The sequence below is a fragment of the Dermacentor andersoni genome, chromosome 6, assembly GCF_023375885.2.
Source record: "Dermacentor andersoni chromosome 6, qqDerAnde1_hic_scaffold, whole genome shotgun sequence".
In the NCBI taxonomy this organism is placed as follows: Eukaryota; Metazoa; Arthropoda; class Arachnida; order Ixodida; family Ixodidae; genus Dermacentor; species Dermacentor andersoni.
In genome coordinates this window covers 12,070,937-12,089,920 of record NC_092819.1, presented here as the reverse complement: position 1 = coordinate 12,089,920, position 18,984 = coordinate 12,070,937, and the positions used below count along the sequence as shown (strand labels likewise).

General features: G+C 43.5%; 1 protein-coding gene across 7 annotated transcripts in view; it reads right to left on the bottom strand.

The window, feature by feature from the left end:
- LOC126521223 (MFS-type transporter SLC18B1-like) overlaps window positions 1-18,984 on the bottom strand; it is a 126,148-nt gene that overhangs the window by 33,564 nt on the left and 73,600 nt on the right. For 4 of the 7 annotated variants that reach the window (XM_055065827.1, XM_055065830.2, XM_055065828.2 and 1 more), the window contains 8 exons: window positions 10,183-10,496; window positions 8,935-9,030; window positions 7,280-7,353; window positions 7,054-7,201; window positions 5,436-5,504; window positions 3,782-3,884; window positions 1,899-2,062; window positions 1,097-1,195 (listed from right to left, as the gene is read on the bottom strand). In XM_055065827.1, the coding sequence (XP_054921802.1) occupies window positions 1,097-1,195; window positions 1,899-2,062; window positions 3,782-3,884; window positions 5,436-5,504; window positions 7,054-7,201; window positions 7,280-7,353; window positions 8,935-9,030; window positions 10,183-10,443 (1,014 nt within the window). In that variant the 5' untranslated portion in view covers window positions 10,444-10,496. Of the gene's footprint in view, window positions 1-1,096; window positions 1,196-1,898; window positions 2,063-3,781; window positions 3,885-5,435; window positions 5,505-7,053; window positions 7,202-7,279; window positions 7,354-8,934; window positions 9,031-10,182; window positions 10,497-13,259; window positions 13,280-13,345; window positions 13,412-16,138; window positions 16,263-18,984 lie in introns of those variants that run through there. The other 3 variants (XM_055065826.1, XM_055065825.1, XM_055065829.2) reach the window with 3 other exon arrangements.

Genomic DNA, 18,984 nt, shown 5'->3' with positions numbered 1-18,984 from the left:
GATAGATAGATAGATAGATAGATAGATAGATAGATAGATAGATAGATAGATAGATAGATAGATAGATAGATAGATAGATAGATAGATAGATAGATAGATAGATAGATAGATAGATAGATAGATAGATAGATAGATAGATAGATAGATAGATAGATAGATAGATAGATAGATAGATAGATAGATAGATAGATAGATAGATAGATAGATAGATAGATAGATAGATAGATAGATAGATAGATAGATAGATAGATAGATAGATAGATAGATAGATAGATAGATAGATAGATAGATAGATAGATAGATAGATAGATAGATAGATAGATAGATAGATAGATAGATAGATAGATAGATAGATAGATAGATAGATAGATAGATAGATAGATAGATAGATAGATAGATAGATAGATAGATAGATAGATAGATAGATAGATAGATAGATAGATAGATAGATAGATAGATAGATAGATAGATAGATAGATAGATAGATAGATAGATAGATAGATAGATAGATAGATAGATAGATAGATAGATAGATAGATAGATAGATAGATAGATAGATAGATAGATAGATAGATAGATTCAAAACAACTGAAGTAGGCAAAGAATGATAGTCGCATTCAAAGCAAATAGCTTTTGAATCATTTGATCAGATATATTGTTTGCTCTAATGCACGCATTTGGTCCTCTTTATGGCTACCGGTTGCTACCTTCGAGGCACTCAGCTGTTGATATTTGGGCCGTCTGATTGTTTCTTGCTTTGACATTAACGTAATATGCTTTCATTAAGCGCCTGTAGGGCTTCAGGATTTACTTGATTAATCACCAATATGGATTAATCTTAATATTATTTTAAAAACAAGTAGCCAAGCCAGCTTTACCATGTGTAATACATGACATATGAAACGAATAACTGCAGGAAAGTCAAGCATGTTATCGGGTATGTCTGATACATACGGATTCATTTGCAAAAGGCCGAAGTACCGCACGCAGTTTGCTTTTATAGGGAATAATGATGATTTTATCTTAACGTGAGGCATGTCTAATCTCCTAAGCAAATACTGCATGCCCAACATATTGTGATTACAGGATTGCTTACCTTGACGTAACAAAACAGTCCCGCGAATGCCGCGCCCACGGTGTAACTTGCAAACTGTACCATGTACAGTACTCCAAGTCTCGTGCTGCTGAGGTTGAACTGAAAGGAACATATAAAATATGAACAATAATTCAAACAAATACAGTTGACGTTTATCGTCAACATGCGTAATATGGGCGAACCTTGCAACCGGACAAGCCTTGCGAGTCATAAAGACGCAAGTTAAGTACAATGTTTGATGTGGCGCGTTTCTGTAATCGTAAATCTTCTCGTAAGCTTTGCCACCGAAGCATTTCAGAAAAGCACAAACTGGTCAAAAAGCATAAAAGTAAACGGAACGTGAGTATTCTTCCCCACTACATCGCCACACGACCTACCATCTGCACCCTGCAAGTCTTCGATATTCCAGAGCCTGTTTGAGCACTCGAAAAGTGCTTCTTACATATTTTTGGTTCGTCGAGTTGGTTTGATTTGCGATATGAACTCTCAATTAAGGTGGGTCTATTAGTGGATTTTTTCAACTGATTGAGTATCTAAACACCCACGTCACAGTTGTAATGTGTCCCGCGTGCGTCAGGGTAGCAATTCATGCTTACGCGATATCATGTCTTGTCGGTAAATAAAAAAAAGATAGCAGACTTCAGTGATTCCTACGTCTGTGAACTCATTTACTGCAAAAGCGCCATTCGCCCACAGTGAACACCAGCATGTTATTTTGTCGTTTGTTTTAAAAACATTATGTGGATAAGCCGGATTGTTCTTGCGTTGTCATTCACATCCCTACGTACGGGAAGCGACGTACCTGTCTCAAGTATGGTTCCAGAGTGGGTTCGTTGAAACCCATGATGACCCAAGAGAGCATAAGGGTTACCATGTTGACCATGAACAGTGGGTCCCAAAGAAGTCTATACAGCTTTTTCTGCGAGCCCTGCTCCTGCATCAGGGCCTCCTCAGGCGGAGCTGAAGCTAGAGCAAGATTTTCAAATTGAAATTGACAATGTACGATGTATTGCCGTCATCAAATAAGGATTAACAGGCAAACACCGCAAAACGTGGCTCAATGTGCATTTCACGTTAAGCCAAACGAAGAGGTTGGAGCTCACGAAAATATCAATAATAAAGGGTGCAAAGATCAAGACCGCGCACTAGAAAAAGAACATCAGTGAATTATCATATACAGGAAGGACCATACTAAAGAGCCTACAGAGGGCATGTGGTTAGTACACGTAGATGTCTGGACATGTTATGTGAGTACCTATAGGATCAATATTTAGTAACAACCATATGAAGCCAATGGACAATAAACAATCGAAGCATTTGCAAAGGAATTGTTCTTTATAACAAAACATTGTGATTAAATAAAAATAAAAATTCAAGTTACGATAAATTCTATATACTTCATTAACGAAAAGCTAAACACAAGTGGAAGAAAAGACAACTTTATCGCAGATGTGAGCCGAATCGATAACCTCGGCATGCAGAGATTATCCGTGCAAATGCATCAACGAGAGTAGCGGCTCTATCAGAGTACGACGAACTTCGGGAATCTTTTGAAATGAACTGAAAGTATTTGTAACGTAAAAATAATCCGTACTGTGTTCAGTGGCGACATCGTTTTTATTCCGCTTCGTCGCTTTTGTGCCTTTTATGAAGCTCAGTTGCAGTATGTGACATTCGTAATGGACATGTCATTTTCAAGTCACAGTAAATTCGCTCATAAAAACTTTCGACTTGAGTTGTTTCAAGAAATTAGTGTATTCTATAATTTTTATGGCTTGAATGAGAATGCTTGCACTTGGTAGCGTTCACTTTTGGTCAACCTTTCGCAATACGTTTCAGACAGTGTGCTACATGGCACTACTAAAATGAGCCCTATAAATTCGTTCACATGATACAAGTGATGCTAATCTGAGAAGTTTAACCGAGTTGACTTCAAGAAAGGTTTCGTAGCTACAGCGAAATTTTCGAATCACGCTTAAGTTTGAAGTGTAAACAGCATAAAATAAAGTAAAGTTAGTAAGGGGGCTTTACATAAATGCAAATACCTGCCTGACAGAGTGTCGAGATCCTTTGTGAACGAAGCACCATGTTTGCCACGAGTACACGGAGATGCAGTGAAATGCGCTTGTGCTCTTTCTGTTGTCTCATGTGTCTACCTGTTGCGCTGAACCTTTCATGTGATAATGAGCTCGTTTTTCTTTCTTTTTTGTGATCTTCAATTGAGACTCTCTCTTTTGCGAGGCACATGCTTGACTCAGGTGATGCGCAAACTTCGCCACGTGCAAGCGATCGTAGTGAAGTGCTCATGTGGCTCAAGGGGCCTGGTACGATGCGTGTTTGGATGTGGAGGTGTGCATGATGGTTATGGTCATTATTTCCGTGTCATTATATATATCGCGGTACGTCGCGTCACACTGCGCCTGGATAAAACTTCTACCGCAAGATTTCGTGAAGGTAGTGAAAGGTACTAAAGTATTGGTCATAAAGCAATTGTTAATATTTTTTCATTGCACTTACGTGTTGGGTCACAGAAGCGCCACAGGTGTTAATGTGAAAATAATGAGAGCATGTAACTCTTCTTGCCATTAAAACCCGCTAAACACACTTAACCGGAAACCTGTTCAATAATATATCTGATTGTCTAATGCACGCAATAAATGACTCGCAGAACAGAAGGCTACCTGCCTTCGGGATGCTTGTTTGGGACCTTCTTGTGCTTGATAATCCATGGAATCGATAGGATGATTATGGTGCCCAGGACAAAGAACGGCAGAGGGTATTCCCACAACTGCGGCGAAGAAAGTTTTTCTGAGAATTCGGTCACGAACTCTGAAAACTCATGTCCGGTCGTGGACAATATGAAAGGAAACACTGAATTCCTTTTTACGTAAGATTGCTCCAAATGTGTGAGCTCGAATGGATCATTTAATATGTAACAAGTTGCTTTCCCGAGGAACATTTAACCTCACTGTACACATTTATATGGGCCATGTATGTTTAGCCATCCGTCTTGAAGGAAAAAAGCATGCTTGCTTTCATATTGCTTATAGGGTATAACTGCCTGCAAAACCAGAATTTTACCTGGCTAACGTCCCTGCCTTTTACATCCCGTTAATCTCTCTCTCTCTAAAACCACCTTCCGTGTTTTAAAGATTTGCCTTTCATATTAGCACTGCCGAAAATGATTAGAAATTATCTGTCGTATCGAGAGACATTCTTGTTCTGTTTTGGGACGTCTTTTTATTGCCACAACAGGTGTTTTTGCAGTAGCAGCAGACATTTCTGCAATCCAGTGGGACGTCCTGTCCCGATGACAAATCCGGGATTTCTATAGCAACTACGTCTGGCGCAATTTCACGTTTTGTCCTCACAACTCATGTGACAGCAGGTCAGGCTGGTGAGATGAATTTCAGTCAGATATTGTAGCATAATCCGTTGTCTGCATTAACTGTAAAGGCTCATTTATATGATTGATCCAACTTGCAATGCAGAAACCTGCAAGGCGGGGCTGAAAATTGGGTTTGGGCAATATCCTTGTGTTGTAGTTGAGGTTAAAATTTCTCCCTCGCCTTCTTCGGTTGCGTTAACTATAATTTCTGGGCTTCTATGTGTGTATTTCTAATGCATCAGCTCCTTCTGTCTATACCTGCAGGTAATCTCTTCCTAACTTTCTTGATATTTATTCTTTTTTTCATTTCTACTAAAACTTTACCAACGATTACGATACTCCCTAATGCGAAATTTCGGCGCAGCTCGATACGTGTTTTCATTTCGCGATATACTGGCTGGTGCAGACAATCTGCTCTGTGCGGCACGTTGCAAGCGGAGCGAAATGTGGCCCGCCTCCTCTGCTAATCTAGACATCGCCAGAGCCAGCACGTGGATGACGTGTGGCCGCGATTCACAGCAGCTGCCGCCGAGAGACCAGCCAGGCGACGCGCGCTACTCTGGCGCCATCTCGTAGCCATGGTCGCCGCTCTGCGCTTTTCTTGTCACCCTTTCGTCGTACTCTCTTCCTCCTACACTTTCCGCCTCATAATTCCACTGCACGCTCCTCCTCCGCCTTTCTCCTCGCCTCTTTCATCGCCCGCTGCGCTCCCCGTTCGCTCTTTCATCTTTCGCTGTTTCTCGTTCGGTTATGCCGCCGACGCAGACGCTAGCCGTAGCAACAGATGCCTAAGAGCGGCGCTCTAAAAGAAATTATGTCCTGAAATGTTTTTGTGCCGAGCTAAGGTGTCCATGTTTTTTTTCTCGTAGTCTGACATTTCTAAACCTCTAAATGTACACATGATTCCCAGCAGTGAGCAATGAGAATAAAAAAGAAAACCGCTTTACGCACGTCGATCAGAGTTCCTCCAAGCACGGAACCAGCCATGTTCCCGCATCCGAACATGAATTCCATGATGGCCTGAATTTACAAAGAAAACGAGACATGCGAGTGTGAAACATTGCGGTATTCCTTGTTCGCGTTAAATTGTGTTAAGCGTTTCCTGTAGAGGTCCTACCGCTGAAAATGTATGGGACATACATTTCTGCTCTCAGCAGAAAACTAAATAGAGAACGATAGAAAAATCACCAAGACGAAGAGAGAATAAAGAATGTTTAAAAAGTTTGCAATGCCCTAGGATTTAGGAACGGCTTCATTCACTCGCGTGTCACAACCACAAACAGAATTTTCGATTTCCCACCAGGAAACTACATAAAGGCACCGCGATCTCTCAAGAAGAATGAAAAGGTACATCTTGTAAGTATAAACTCTTTTTTGTTGATTTTGAAGCTCCGCTTTAGTAGCAGAGTCACGTGTTTGATGGTGGGATCGGACCTTGGTCTCTCAACCCAACAGGCTCTAGCAGCATTGGACTGCACTCGAACGCGTACTCCTCGTGCGAACGCCAATTACCTCTTTGAGTCGATTGGGGCGCATGTCGCGCGTCGTGTAGCAAGTGCGAGAGCATGTGCCAGTTTTATTATGTCAAAGACGCAGAAAGGAAACGAGCAAATGGAGGTTCTGCAGAAACTATCGAATGTGATTGTCGAACACTTTTAGGAACCTAATCATTTTAATAAAGGAATAAAGCGCTTGAAGGCGTGTATTTCTTCAGTGAGGTAATATAACCCGAGCGCTCTACCACAGCATCTAAACATGCAGACGCCCCAAAGCTCTCCCGCGAGAGCAAGTGCGTCTCAAAGAGCTGCAACAGTTGGCGATTTTTGCATCGGCGCCTTTATATCGGCTGTGAAAGGCGAACCAACTAGCGAACAATGGCTACCAGCCACCGACTTCGAACACGGCCTCGAGAGCCAAAGAAAGCTATTCGCTTTAATAGTAAAATTTACCACCGAGATTTGCGTCATATATTTCTCTGCACTACTCTCCCCACCATTCTTGTTTCGATAAAATTCAAATATCGCCTTCGTTCTCATGATATCACTTTGTCGGCGTCTCCCAGTATGCATTCGCAAGAACTGCTTTTCTGCGTTTACGCGCACCTTTTTATCTATATAATACATAAACAGAACGTTGCTTGACATTACATATTGCATAGTGTGGCAGGATTCTCCTCGCATAGATCCCGACATGTGTGTTGGATGTACATAACATGTTTTTTGTTGTTCAGGGCCTTGTTTCTTTTATTATTGAGTATGTTATGCCATCCCACTTTTCTTCCATTCTTACTGTCAGTCACTGTCATTTTTGTGAAAAATCAGATACAACCAAATTTATTATTTAATGCTCCTTCCTGGCCCATTTTTAATATCATCTGCTGCACTTCAAGCCAAAAAAATGCCTAAACAAATGACCACAATTATGCAAGCAATGATATGAATTCTGGAATGCTAACGTTTCCTAACGAAGACAACGTTTGAGCAGCATCGAGTGAAATTCCTCACTTGTTACGGAACAGCCGTGTTAAGATTGTTAATATGTCCGGTCGTTCACTGAGCACATGACTTACGATGATGACACCGCTGCTCTGGTGCAGCTCCGAGGTGACTACTGAGTACGCTGAGACTAGGTACACTGTCTGCACGAAGCCACCGAAGATTACTGCCACCAAGGAGAGGGCCAGGAAGACGGTGCCCCCCGGTGACCAGTAGAGGGACCTATAGTATGGAGGAAGATGGACGCACACTGTTGTCTGCGGTGCTACGTGAAGATGAGGCTTGGTGTTGGCAGCTTACCCAAACATGACGTTGTACAGGAAGAAGCCAACTTGGCCGCAGAGGTAGCATTTAAGTGGAGTCGAAAGAATCATCTGAAATAAGTGAAAACATCTACATTCAACAAGTATGTGGCTTTCCAGACAAGAAGAGTGAGTGAGTGATGAAACAACTTAATTAAAAGCTACATGAATGAACTAGAGGAGATGTTGTCCATTTGGATACACTGGTATGTCGGCCATATGTTCCCTGCTATCACATTTTCTTCTTATTTAGCGTTGTTCGAATCTGGTCCATATAAAAGGTTATCTATAGCCTTTGTCAAATGCGTACAGGCTATACCGCGCCTTCATCATATATATGTCGTCCGGCTGCGCAGTGCGGTTCCCCCCGCGCTCTTGACGCTCCAAACCCTGGTGCGTACAGGAGTTGTTTTCACTTCTCGGGGCTCTAGAGTTTAGGGCATAGCAGGTAAGCTCCTCTAAGACGCCTGCAGTGAGCCTGATGGTGGCAGGTAACGTAGCCAGTATGCGTTTGACAAAGAAGGCACCTCGGTAGGTCTCTATGCATTAAGGTTTCTTGTGATCCGTCACAGCACTGCGATGTGGTGCATCACTAATTTAGTGCAGAAATGAAGATACGAAAACAAACTATTTGTTCCAGAACATTCTTAAAAGCTTACTAAAAATTTCGCGCATTTTATTAAGGACAGATGCACTGTTTACTTGCCATCGTTCTACTGAAAGCGGGAGGTCACAACCCACCACGAAATGGGAGACCCACACCTGAATAAATCGTCGCATCTTGAGGGAAATTCGCAGGTAATATTTAAATCAGATGCACAGTTATAGCTGGCGCACAATGTGGCTAGTAATGAAGATTTATGAAAAAAAATTATCGAATATATTTCCTGTTATGGAAACATTTCCCTGCTGTTTCTCAACCGTCCGTTAAAAAAAATTATGAAGCATTGATTAATGTAAAATATTGAAATAGTGGCTATATTGAACCACCTGGTGGTTCTATTGAAAAAGATTTTCCTGCGCCGTCGCTGTGTAGTTATATTTAACTGATGGAGCATAGAGAACCGAAGCACTGGTGCGCCTAGCAATAAAAGAAGTCACGCTTTCACTTTCAAAGCGCAGTTACCTGAAGACGCTACATCTGGCGGGCAGGGGAAACAAAATTCCGACTGAGCTCGGTTCAGGCTAGGTTTGACTGCCGTCTTGGTTGATAAACGCTGTTAACATGCTTAAGTTGAAGGCGCCTAGCCTATATCATTCTTGTTTGTAATGAATATTTTACTGCAAAGTCAGGGAAAAACAAAAACGCGTTTATATCCGTTTCCCCTTCCTTCGTTCCAGCGTTGTCCTCCTGATTGTAATCATATGGTAGCTAACAGAAAGAAAACAGTTGTCAACAGTGGATATTTCTTGTGTTGTCATTCGTCATGGAGGTTAAGATTAAGGTATTCTAGTTTAACTTGACGGAACGTCTGGGTCAGAGGAAATTGATCGTAATACAATATGCGTCAAATCCAACTTCCAAGAAACAGTATGTTAGGTAAAGTGCTACCCGATCAATAGACATAGGAGTATGTCAGCCCACTTAGGCAGCAAAAGAATCAGAAAATGAATATGTGAATTTGGCGATCAAATACAGGATTGCGTACTCACAAGTCTTTCTGTGGATATGGATCCAAGAAGCATTGTTAGCTTGAACGTCGAAAATACGAAGCCGTACTTCCATGCTTCGAGACCAGCTTTCGCCGCCTGCAACAACAACGTGGCGAGAAATCAAAGCAAGCAGTAAAATATTGCATGCTTTAATATTCTGTATTAGCCAGTGCCAATGTGTGTTGATGCATAATAAAAGCAAAATAAATTATGAGGTTTAGTATGGCAAAACCACAATCTGATTACGAGCTATAAGTTTTATTAAAATTATTATTATTATTATTATTATTATTATTATTATTTGAACACATATATATACTCGACAGAAAAGGGGAAGCGAGGAGCAGTCTGGCAACTGCCACCGGAAGGGGCACAACGCATGCCTACTACCCACACTTATTCAATAACATGTCAGCAGCCACTGCGCACAGCGTCAGTAAATTCAATCTCAGCAACCAGACGTGTAAACACAAAGAAACCAATTTTACGTCTGCCATGTGTGAGTCTTCAACATGTGACTGGCTCTCGCATGCTAATCGGCCAGCAAGAAGGCCGTTACACATTACACATTACTGTACCTGCGAAGACGTCAACAGACCCCGTGCTAGTGGCTTCTCTTCTTCGTTACATTATAAGTAGTCAACAAGCCACACAATTTGTTTCCTATTTTCTTTTCTACACTTCTTTTAAATGGAGAGGGGGGCGGGGGGGGGGGGGGGGGGCGTGCTACGAAGTTAATGGTCGAAGTTGTCATCATGCGAGACATTTTGGTAAAAACATCACGTTCCTCTTGACTGAGAAAAAGCCGAGACCGCCTGTTTTGACAGAAATTCCTCACTTTTTTTTTATTCTGCATGACTAGTGTGTTAAGATATTTTAGTAAGGACTACGACAGCAAATAAATATTGTATGATGAGCCAGTTGCCCTGGTTCTTCATGTGTCCGTATTAATTTTATGGTAGGAGACAAAATTTACGGGCTTCCCATCGATGAGACAATAAATCTTTATTTCTGACCTTCTTTCCTCCTTTTTGTGATTGACTGACTGCCAAGTGTGAACATTTGCGCCTAGTTTGTAGAATTGAATAGCGAAAGGACAAGAGGTGAAAGTATGCTGAGGCTCACACCGAGAGGAAGCGGCTATAATAACCGGTCGACACGTTGGCACGCACAGTACTCTCACCCTTTATGCCGTCTGCCGAGAATGTCATGCGTGAGAGGTTCAAAACTAAATCTATCAGCACTCACGAGGCGAGGATAGTACGGCTGCATGAGGGAGAATGCCGCCGACACCCAGAAGTGTGTGTGTATGAGCGGCACGAGCCACGTGTACTGCCTCAGCCTGGACAGCACGCTTTCGTCCCGGAGACGGTTCTCGCCGCCTCGCAAGTCGAGACCGGTGGTGGCGGCGGCGTCCTCTTCGTCGCGCGACGACAGGGCTCCGCATTTGCGGTGACCTTCACTCGGGGAGTTGTCGGCCCCCGTTGGCGCCGGCACCGACGTTCCCATGGTGAACGGGCACCAGCTGAGTTCAGCGCTCCATGTGGCGCCTTGTCATTTGTCTGGAATTGAGAAGAGGTTGTCAAGGAACAAGGAAAATACGTGCGAGAATGATATATTTTGTTTGTGTGTGCGGCAGCTCGACAAAAGCGTTTTCGTCAACTAGACGGGGTACTGATCTTCCCCAACACTGAACTTCAGTTCGACATGCGCAACTTGCCGTTATCGTATTGCCCCTACAACGCTTACTGGTGTACTGAAACGTGACCGCGCTTACTGGAGGCCGTGTGGCGCTCCGGATTACGGGACTTTTGCGCTATTTAAACCTCAGGCTACCGAACTGCTCTTTAACAAGTGTTACCTTATTTGCACGAGTTATAGGCATGCTCACGGCTGTAAATGTTACAATATTATTTATAATTTCTTATTCTCTGAATGCTTTACTTTTCTTTATATTTGCTTAATTATTAATGTTTATTGCAATGGGAGAGAATGTTATCCCTCGAAAATCTATCTATCTGCCGTCTATCTAGCCGTCTATCTGAAGCAGAGGCCACCGAAGGGCCTTAAAGGTCCAAACATCCGGCACTGGCTCAACCCCCAGGATCTCCCTTTCACCAGACACGGCTACGCCGTGCACTGCTACACGCGGCAGGGTCCAACCTTCATGTGCTCGGGTACGTGGTGTCGCAACATGCCAAACCCTGCTGACGCAGATGCCCTTGCCGGGACGTGCAAGAAATAGCTTCGTGATATTATCATACATATTTTCCTTATATAATTCAGTCACTATTGGCCGATCAATCTGCTCCATTGAATCGCAGTTCTTATTTATTAATTTCCGCAGGCTGCTAGCCATCCTGACATCCGTAAAACAGAGGACGCATATGTAGAGAAAGATGAACGAAACATCGGTAATGATCTACAATACCTCATAAATACAAAAATTATCAAAAATATAACAGAACACCCTTAAAAGGGATTTATGTTTTAAGGAAACACTTTATCAATAGCAAATACAGCAGGACAGGGCAATAATATCGAAAGAATATGAAAATGCCGGAGGACCACCTCATTGAAGTGCGTGAAAGTTTACATTCATGGTACGTTTTGAAATAACTTTGACGAAGCCGCGCCTACGATGTAGACGCAAAGCAATTGGTTTTGTTAAGTAACACATGATGACCGAAATTACTAACCTACATTAATGACAGAATGGTTGTCGGATCGTTTTTCTGTTTAGTTTCTGTAAAACGCACGAATCACTCGTTTAATTAATATTCATTCAATAATTTGGAAGCGTTCAATAACGAAGCACCCGTGATAGATGCGATAAAAATACTTAAATCTACATGCTGCACTGCCTTAGACTTAGGCGTGTTGCTTATTTTGATCTGTTGAAAGCGCGGTAGTACGAAGATATACCAGTTTCCTTATTTTTAAGCCATATATACAGAATTTTCAAAGATAGTCTGGAGTAGATACTACAGTCCTAATCTTTGAACAGAATTTCTCAAGGAGGCGTACATTATTTGCGTAATAAATAGAAATGTGTGCTGGAATAATTACTGAAGTTTCACTAATTATGGTTCTAACTAGATATTTCACGGTACGCATTGCAATTTACGAAGTGTGACATGCATGTACTTGCAACGTAATATCAGGACGGCGTAATTTTTGACATATGCGCCGTAAAATTTGCAGTAACAATACAGTGCTCTCCATAATACTTTGTTTATGAAAAGAGAAAAACATTTCTTTTTCTGAGAAAGACACAGAGGTCGGCCGGAGGACCTATGCCTCTGTGCTGCTGCTCTGCGTATTAGATTTAAATAGAAGGAAAATCGGAGAAGGGGGAATGGGGAAGACGATAAAGATAGCGTACAAGTAACTATGTACACGTGCTATATTCAGACATGTTCTGCGCACACACCTCACCCACGTCACAATGCCCAGGCGTCTGTCATGTAGGCTTAGCGCCTTGAGGTGAGGCCATTCTTGGGAACGAATATTTTGAAAGGGTTGACCTTCCTGCTTGCCCTTTCTTCTTTTCCTCCTCCTCCTTCTTGAAACGGGTGTCATCCTGACAATTCGTTCCAAGCGATCGAACTTTGTTAACTTACCTGCTACAATGCTAAAATTGCTATTTGTACCTTAAAGAATTAAGCTAAGTCCTTTACTATAGAAATGTTGCTGCTAGTCGATTATGCATTTTGATTTCACGTGCAAGTAGATCCGCATTCTCGAGTAATCCAGCTCCATAACTGTGCTATCTGCCACAGGCGATTTTCGTAAATTCGGCATAATCTTGAAAAACAAAAACAAGAAAAACGCATAGATATTGTCATATACACATACGTAGCTCCCATGGACACCAGCATAACTTTATGTAGCATAGACGAGTTCAAGAGACAGAGCTAAACTCACGGACAACTTTCTGTGGCTATGAAAAGAAAGCTACGGGCGCGTGGCAGCTGCACGTGTGTCACCGCGCCAAGTAGCCCGGCAGCGTTTGACAGTGCTTTTGGTTGCTCGGAACAGACGCTGAATCTACGCAGCTTCCGCGTGCGACGGTTTAGCGTTTCCCCAGACGCGGAGAGGAAAAGCCGCAAACGTAAGCAAACCTTTATACTCAGTGGTGTGTTTTATCTTAATTAAGAGTGGCTAGTGAGGCGTCCATGTTTTGTCTTACCCAGCCTAAACTAACGTGAATTAAAACGCGGGACTATTTCCAGCAGCTCTGTCGCTTGTGCGCACTTTGCCTCCGTACCTTTTTCTTCATAGCCACAGAAAGTTGTCCGCGAGTACACAAGGGCGTATCTTACCTTCATTAACTGTCTTTTTTTTCTCACATTCGGTTTTCTTTGTTCTTAACGTGTACATAGTCCAATGATGCAGTGTGTCTACATACCCCACTTTTCCTTGGCCTATCTTTAGCCGCACTGCTCGTTGTACTACCACATGCCGTTTGCAGACTCTGAAAGAATTGTGTTATTTTGAACACGCGTCCTTCCTTTTGTCTTCCTTCACTTTGTGTCGAGATGACGTGGAAGGGGCAGATGGTGCATTCACAAAGGCCGTACATAAAGCAAAAGCAAGACTTATCAAAAGCCCAATTGTCCTCGAAGTAATCAAGCTCTTGCACAAACAAATTGGTTGCTTTTATTTTCCGGGAACATTCCATATATATATTCCTCCTGAAGAAATCACATAAGCGACAATAAATGCTTTGCATTTGTGCACCTTCGACTCGATTCATCGTAGCCTTTGCTCCTACTTAACAAAGTTGTGTTCAAAATCTGGACACTTGAAGCTTTTAGCGCAGAGGCTGCTTCGCTAATTTGCGTCGGTTAAAATGCATCACTCGATTGGTTACTAGCATTTAATCGAGTGCCTTGTTGTATTTATGGTTTTGTTTACCTTACTGATTTCCATTATGCCATACAGAATTAGTCTACATGACGCATTTAACATCAAACGGATTTTGCTGTCGGATAGTGAACATTTGTTCCAGTGCGGCTTTCGCAAAACGGCTAGGTTCCACTCATTGCTTCCGTTTGGGCTTGAAATTTTCAATGTCTTTCGTGTGGCTATCTATGCAGGAAATAGCTGGATCATGTTGAAGTATTCTACCTGGTAAAATAAACCAAGTAATGCTGCTGATAATTGATTTGGTGCGGCGGATGCTTTGTCTGCTTAAACATTCTTCACTCTTTTCATACGGCTGCTTACTCATGGTGTGTTGCACTTGGCCAAAACACGTTGGCGGGCTAGTTGGTTAGAACCCATGATACAGTGTATAGGCGCGGCTGAACGAGGGCGTAGAAAGAAACAGATACACAGAGACAGCGCTTTACTTTCAGCTATAGATTTTATTTTCGCACGCATCGATGTATATATACCCTACGAGCGGAAACAAACCTGACAGGAAAAAAAAAAAACATTCATTGGTGCATATCGATGAACCGTACCTGTGTGCAAGGCATGGTGAAAACATATACTGCAATGATTACAAAGATAAACCGAGGAACTGCATCTCTGTTTCAGATAGCGACACTGAAGGCTTGCTCACGCACCTTTCCTGTAATTTTGCAATTTCGTAGGCTTCCACTGTCTCCCTTGTCATCCTGCTTTGAACACTATACATAATGGAAGTGCTTTCAAACGTGGGTTTGCAGGAACAATCTCGGCAATGAATACCCAAATGACCCGAGATTACCCTAGGGACGTTATATCGATGCTCTTTTAATCTCTCATTGATGCATTTGCTGGTTTGGCCAACATACGTTTCTCCGCACGAAAGTGGAATGGCATAGACAACGTTGTTAGTGCAGGTTCCCAATTGTTTGCGATGCTGAGTAAAGCATGCGTGCCTTTTGTTATGTTCTCTATTAACCTCTTTGCATAGCTTCTGTAGACGTTCAGGGGCAGAGAAAACCACGTCCAGCCCAGCTTTTGCCGCTATTCTTCTGAGATTATGTGAATTGCAATGAATGTATGGTACCACAGCAACTTTCTTTGCTCTAGCTTTGGCACTGCTTCCATTCGATGCGTTTTTACACTTCCTGCTTAAGCCCTCCGCGACAGAGGTGTGCATACGCATCGGGTAATTGGAATCTGCCAGGCGCTTGGCCTGATCTCTAAAACTGGCTTCCACTTTGTGGTCACATGACTTTGTCAGATAATTATTGAAGCGCGGTTTTACTACTGCGGGTTTGACGAGTTTTGAAAGAGCAAAATGAAATGGTAGGACTGGCTTATTGCCTCTCGGGTGATAATTCAATAGGTCTTTTGTGGGGAAAAGTACAATCCCTAGTCTAAAAACTTATTAAATTGTCTATGGGGACTTCATGTGTCGAAGATAAAGGGACAACACCTCAGTGAACGAGGTTACGGTTTTTGAAACCAGTGAGTCAAAATTTTCTGATTCGTTATTCAAAATGATTAGAAAATCGTCAACAAATCTGAACGCTTTCACGACACCGGTGCTATTTTTCAGGCGTTCATCAATAACCTGGTCATGGTTAGCTAGATATAAGTTACTCAAGCAGGGAGCAATACATGACCCAATGCGTATGCAATCTTTTTGTTTGACAACATTTCTCTCCAAAGTCGCGTATGTCGAGTAAACATAAAAACGAAGAAGTTCTTAAAATCTGTCGCAAGTCAAACCAGAAGCGCTTTGAAACCGAACCGCCCCAAACTTGTCAATGCAGTCAGTTACACATTTCATCACGTCATTCTGCGGGAGATAATAGTACAGATTCTTTAAGTCTATAGAAAAAGCGACAAGGTTCCTGTCTTGCCAGACTTTAAAGAATTCCACCACTTGTTCCGACTTAGTTACGAAAAATAAAGGAGATGCGGTTCCTCGGTTTATCTTTGTAACCATTGCAGTATATGTTTTCAGCATGCCTTGCACACTGGTACGGTTCATCGATATGCACCACTGAATGTTTTTTTTTTTTTTCCTGTCAGGTTTGTTTCCGCTCTTACGGTATATATATATCGATGCGTGCGAAAATAATATCTTTAGTTGAAAGTGAAGCGCTGTCTCTGCGTATGTGTTCCTTTCTACGTCCTCGTTCAGTCGCGCTTATACACTCTATCATGTGTTGCACCGTAGTTTTTATTCTGCTGGCAGCACACATGCGTTGAAAGCGCCTGGAGACTATGACATTCGTCACCAGTCCTTCCTACTTACGGATGTTCACACGCCAGCACTATGGCATTCTCGGCGTTCTGGCGGCTTAACTTTCATGTTGTTCGTGGCGATTTGATGCTTCCTGTATCTGCACGTTCATTGATTCAGTTCGCGCTGCAGTCCTCTAAGAAAAAGAAGAAGGGAACTGCCGGTTAACTTGCGTTATCTGAGCAAAGTACTGCGCATGGTAACAAGAAACATAAGGTTACCAACGCTCTCTTCACTTATGAACACCCTTCTATTGGGCGCTGATGAGTGCAGCATGGCGCTGGCGCTGGGCATTTCGAAATCCCGGAACTGACGCCAATAAGTGAGCCTTAACGAGAAAGTTGCAGTTCGTCACACGGTACCTTGAACCTACAGAGAAAACAAGTGCAACATCCCCGTTTATAGAGCGCCGCGCAGTTAAAGATTTTTTTCTGTAGAGCCGGCGCACAACGAGGAAATTGCAATGTAATCATACGTACGTGATTTAATTGGCAACTCAAAGCACTTAAGGAGGGCCCCGCTTAGACAAATGGGCTTTTCTGAAAGTTGGTGGTCAATTGAAGAAAAGAGAATGGTTCATATAGAAGAAGGATGCCGACTGACAGCGAAGGAGATATAACGGAAAGGAAAATTTACATGCGCAACCACCATTTGTTGTTCCTGCTACAGTTCAGATGGATATACGTTCTTTCTGTTTTATACTTGCGTCCACACTGGGTTTCCGCAGAACTAATGTGTTTAAAAAGAAAGCTTGGAAGACAGCTTGTTTTCTTCATCTGGCTTTCATCAGCTAGCTAAAGCCTTCGTAGTAACGATAAACTTGTGGCTGACTTCCTACTTTACATTCCGAACGACCAGAGAGACAGATAGAAAGGATGCATAGAAAGGAAGGGAGGGCAACCAGAGGTAATTCCCGTTGGCTACCCTGCACGGGGGAACGAGTAAGGAATAAAAAGGAAAGATACTGGAAGGAAAGAGGGAGAAAGAGAGACGAGCACTAACAAACCACGTGCTCTAGAGTGGTAGCGGGCGGCGTTCTTAAAGTACATCACGGATGCTCGTAGACAGCGGAAGCCTTAGTAGCGCAAATAAAGCTTTCTGCGTGGATGTTCTTTGGAAGCGCTGATCTGGAACTTTTTGTTCTGCTTGTGAACGATATTGTGATTGGTCCAGCGCTATGCACATCATTTGCCTCTCGTCACTATAGCGCGGGCAACACAGATAATGTCCGAGTGTCTCATCGGAGCTGCATGTCTGGCACGTGGGGCTGTTGGTCGTTCCAATAGGGAAGGCCTGAGAGTTTGTAGATGCGATGCCTAGCCCCAAACGTTACAACATGGTCTTTTCAGGTCGTGGTAACCTAGCGGATAGATGCATCTGTACATTCAAAAAGAACGAACGTAAACGACTATGGTGGAAACTTTCGAGCCCCACAGGGGAAACGTACATTCGCGGGACATCAATCACCGACCAGCCGCAGCCTCTGTTCGTAAAACTGGCATCAAAACATATTCGGCGCTTTCATGTGCACATCGGGCGGCTTGATCGGCGTGGTCATTCCAATGGATGTTTAGGGTGCCAGCAACATGAAGTACCCAGAATATGGACCGGCTTCAAAACAGTATCAACAGACACTACACGTAGTTTTTCCGCCAGTTTGAGTGAGCACTTCTGCATGCCCATATGCTTCAAGGATATCGTCACCTAGAAACCACGTGAAGCGGCACACAGGACGTGGTATTCAAGGACGCCGGTAGTACTTTGGCTCATCACGCAGGTGCAGCCTTGCGCGCAGTCCCCATTGTTTGCAATTTACCTTGTTCATGAACAACGCGTCCGCGTCTTCACGTGCGTTCATTGCGCAAAGGTAGGGGGGGAAACCGTGTTTGCCGCACTCTTCGCTTCCCGCATGCCTGACCCCGCCTCTGCAGTGTATACGAACAGACCCGCATGACGACACGCGCACGCTACGTCATCTCGCGTACGTACGTACCGCCGGATGACGCGTTGCGGGGGCCCTATGCGAACGTCAAGACGTCCGCGTCTTCTCTACACAGTGGAAGAAGGGGACGGATGCGTGGCTCTCCACTTTGACGGAGCGCGCGCGCGTCTTCTCCGTCGGCGGCGGGAAGCCATCCATCTGCTTTGACCCCGACAGGAGTACCCGCGCTCGTCAACGAGCAGAGAGGCCCGACTCAATCGCTCTGGACGAACGCCAACCGGGGAAAGGGCGAGGGGCGCTCGACACGCAGGCTTGCCCCCGGAGGTCCTGCTCCGCGGTGAACGAACCGGTACAAACACACCGGGCCCAAGCGCGGGCTTACCTTCCCTGCGTGTCGCGAGCCACGCTTTTGGAGCTAGTTTGCCAAGGCGTTGTTCCGGTCTGCTCGACACATTGGCGAGCCTGCTTTCTCTTTACTACGAACAGAAAACGAGCAACATGAACGTTGCTTGCTGCAGGTGGACCTAACCCTGCAAAAGTTGCCGGCAATTAATCCGCTCGAACACCACACTCTTAAAAATAATGTTTGTAAACAGCTAGTAAATGCACGCGTTTACTAGATTAGTGTGTAAATACATAGTAATCACACACGCACGCAATCACAAGCACACTACCTTCTCACTAGTTCTGTACCAGCGCGCCAGTTGCTAGTAAAGCCAGTGAGTGCTGCCTTTACTAGCCAGAAAGGCTTCTTAGTAGATTTTACTAAGTAACTACTAAGCCACTACTAAAGCGCCTGGCCGTGGCCTATTATGCTGTCATTGTGACAGCCTTATGCAAAATTGATATAAACTGCAGTGTTCATTATGTTGAACTAACAGTTATGTGCGACGTCGTCGCACACATATGCGAAGAC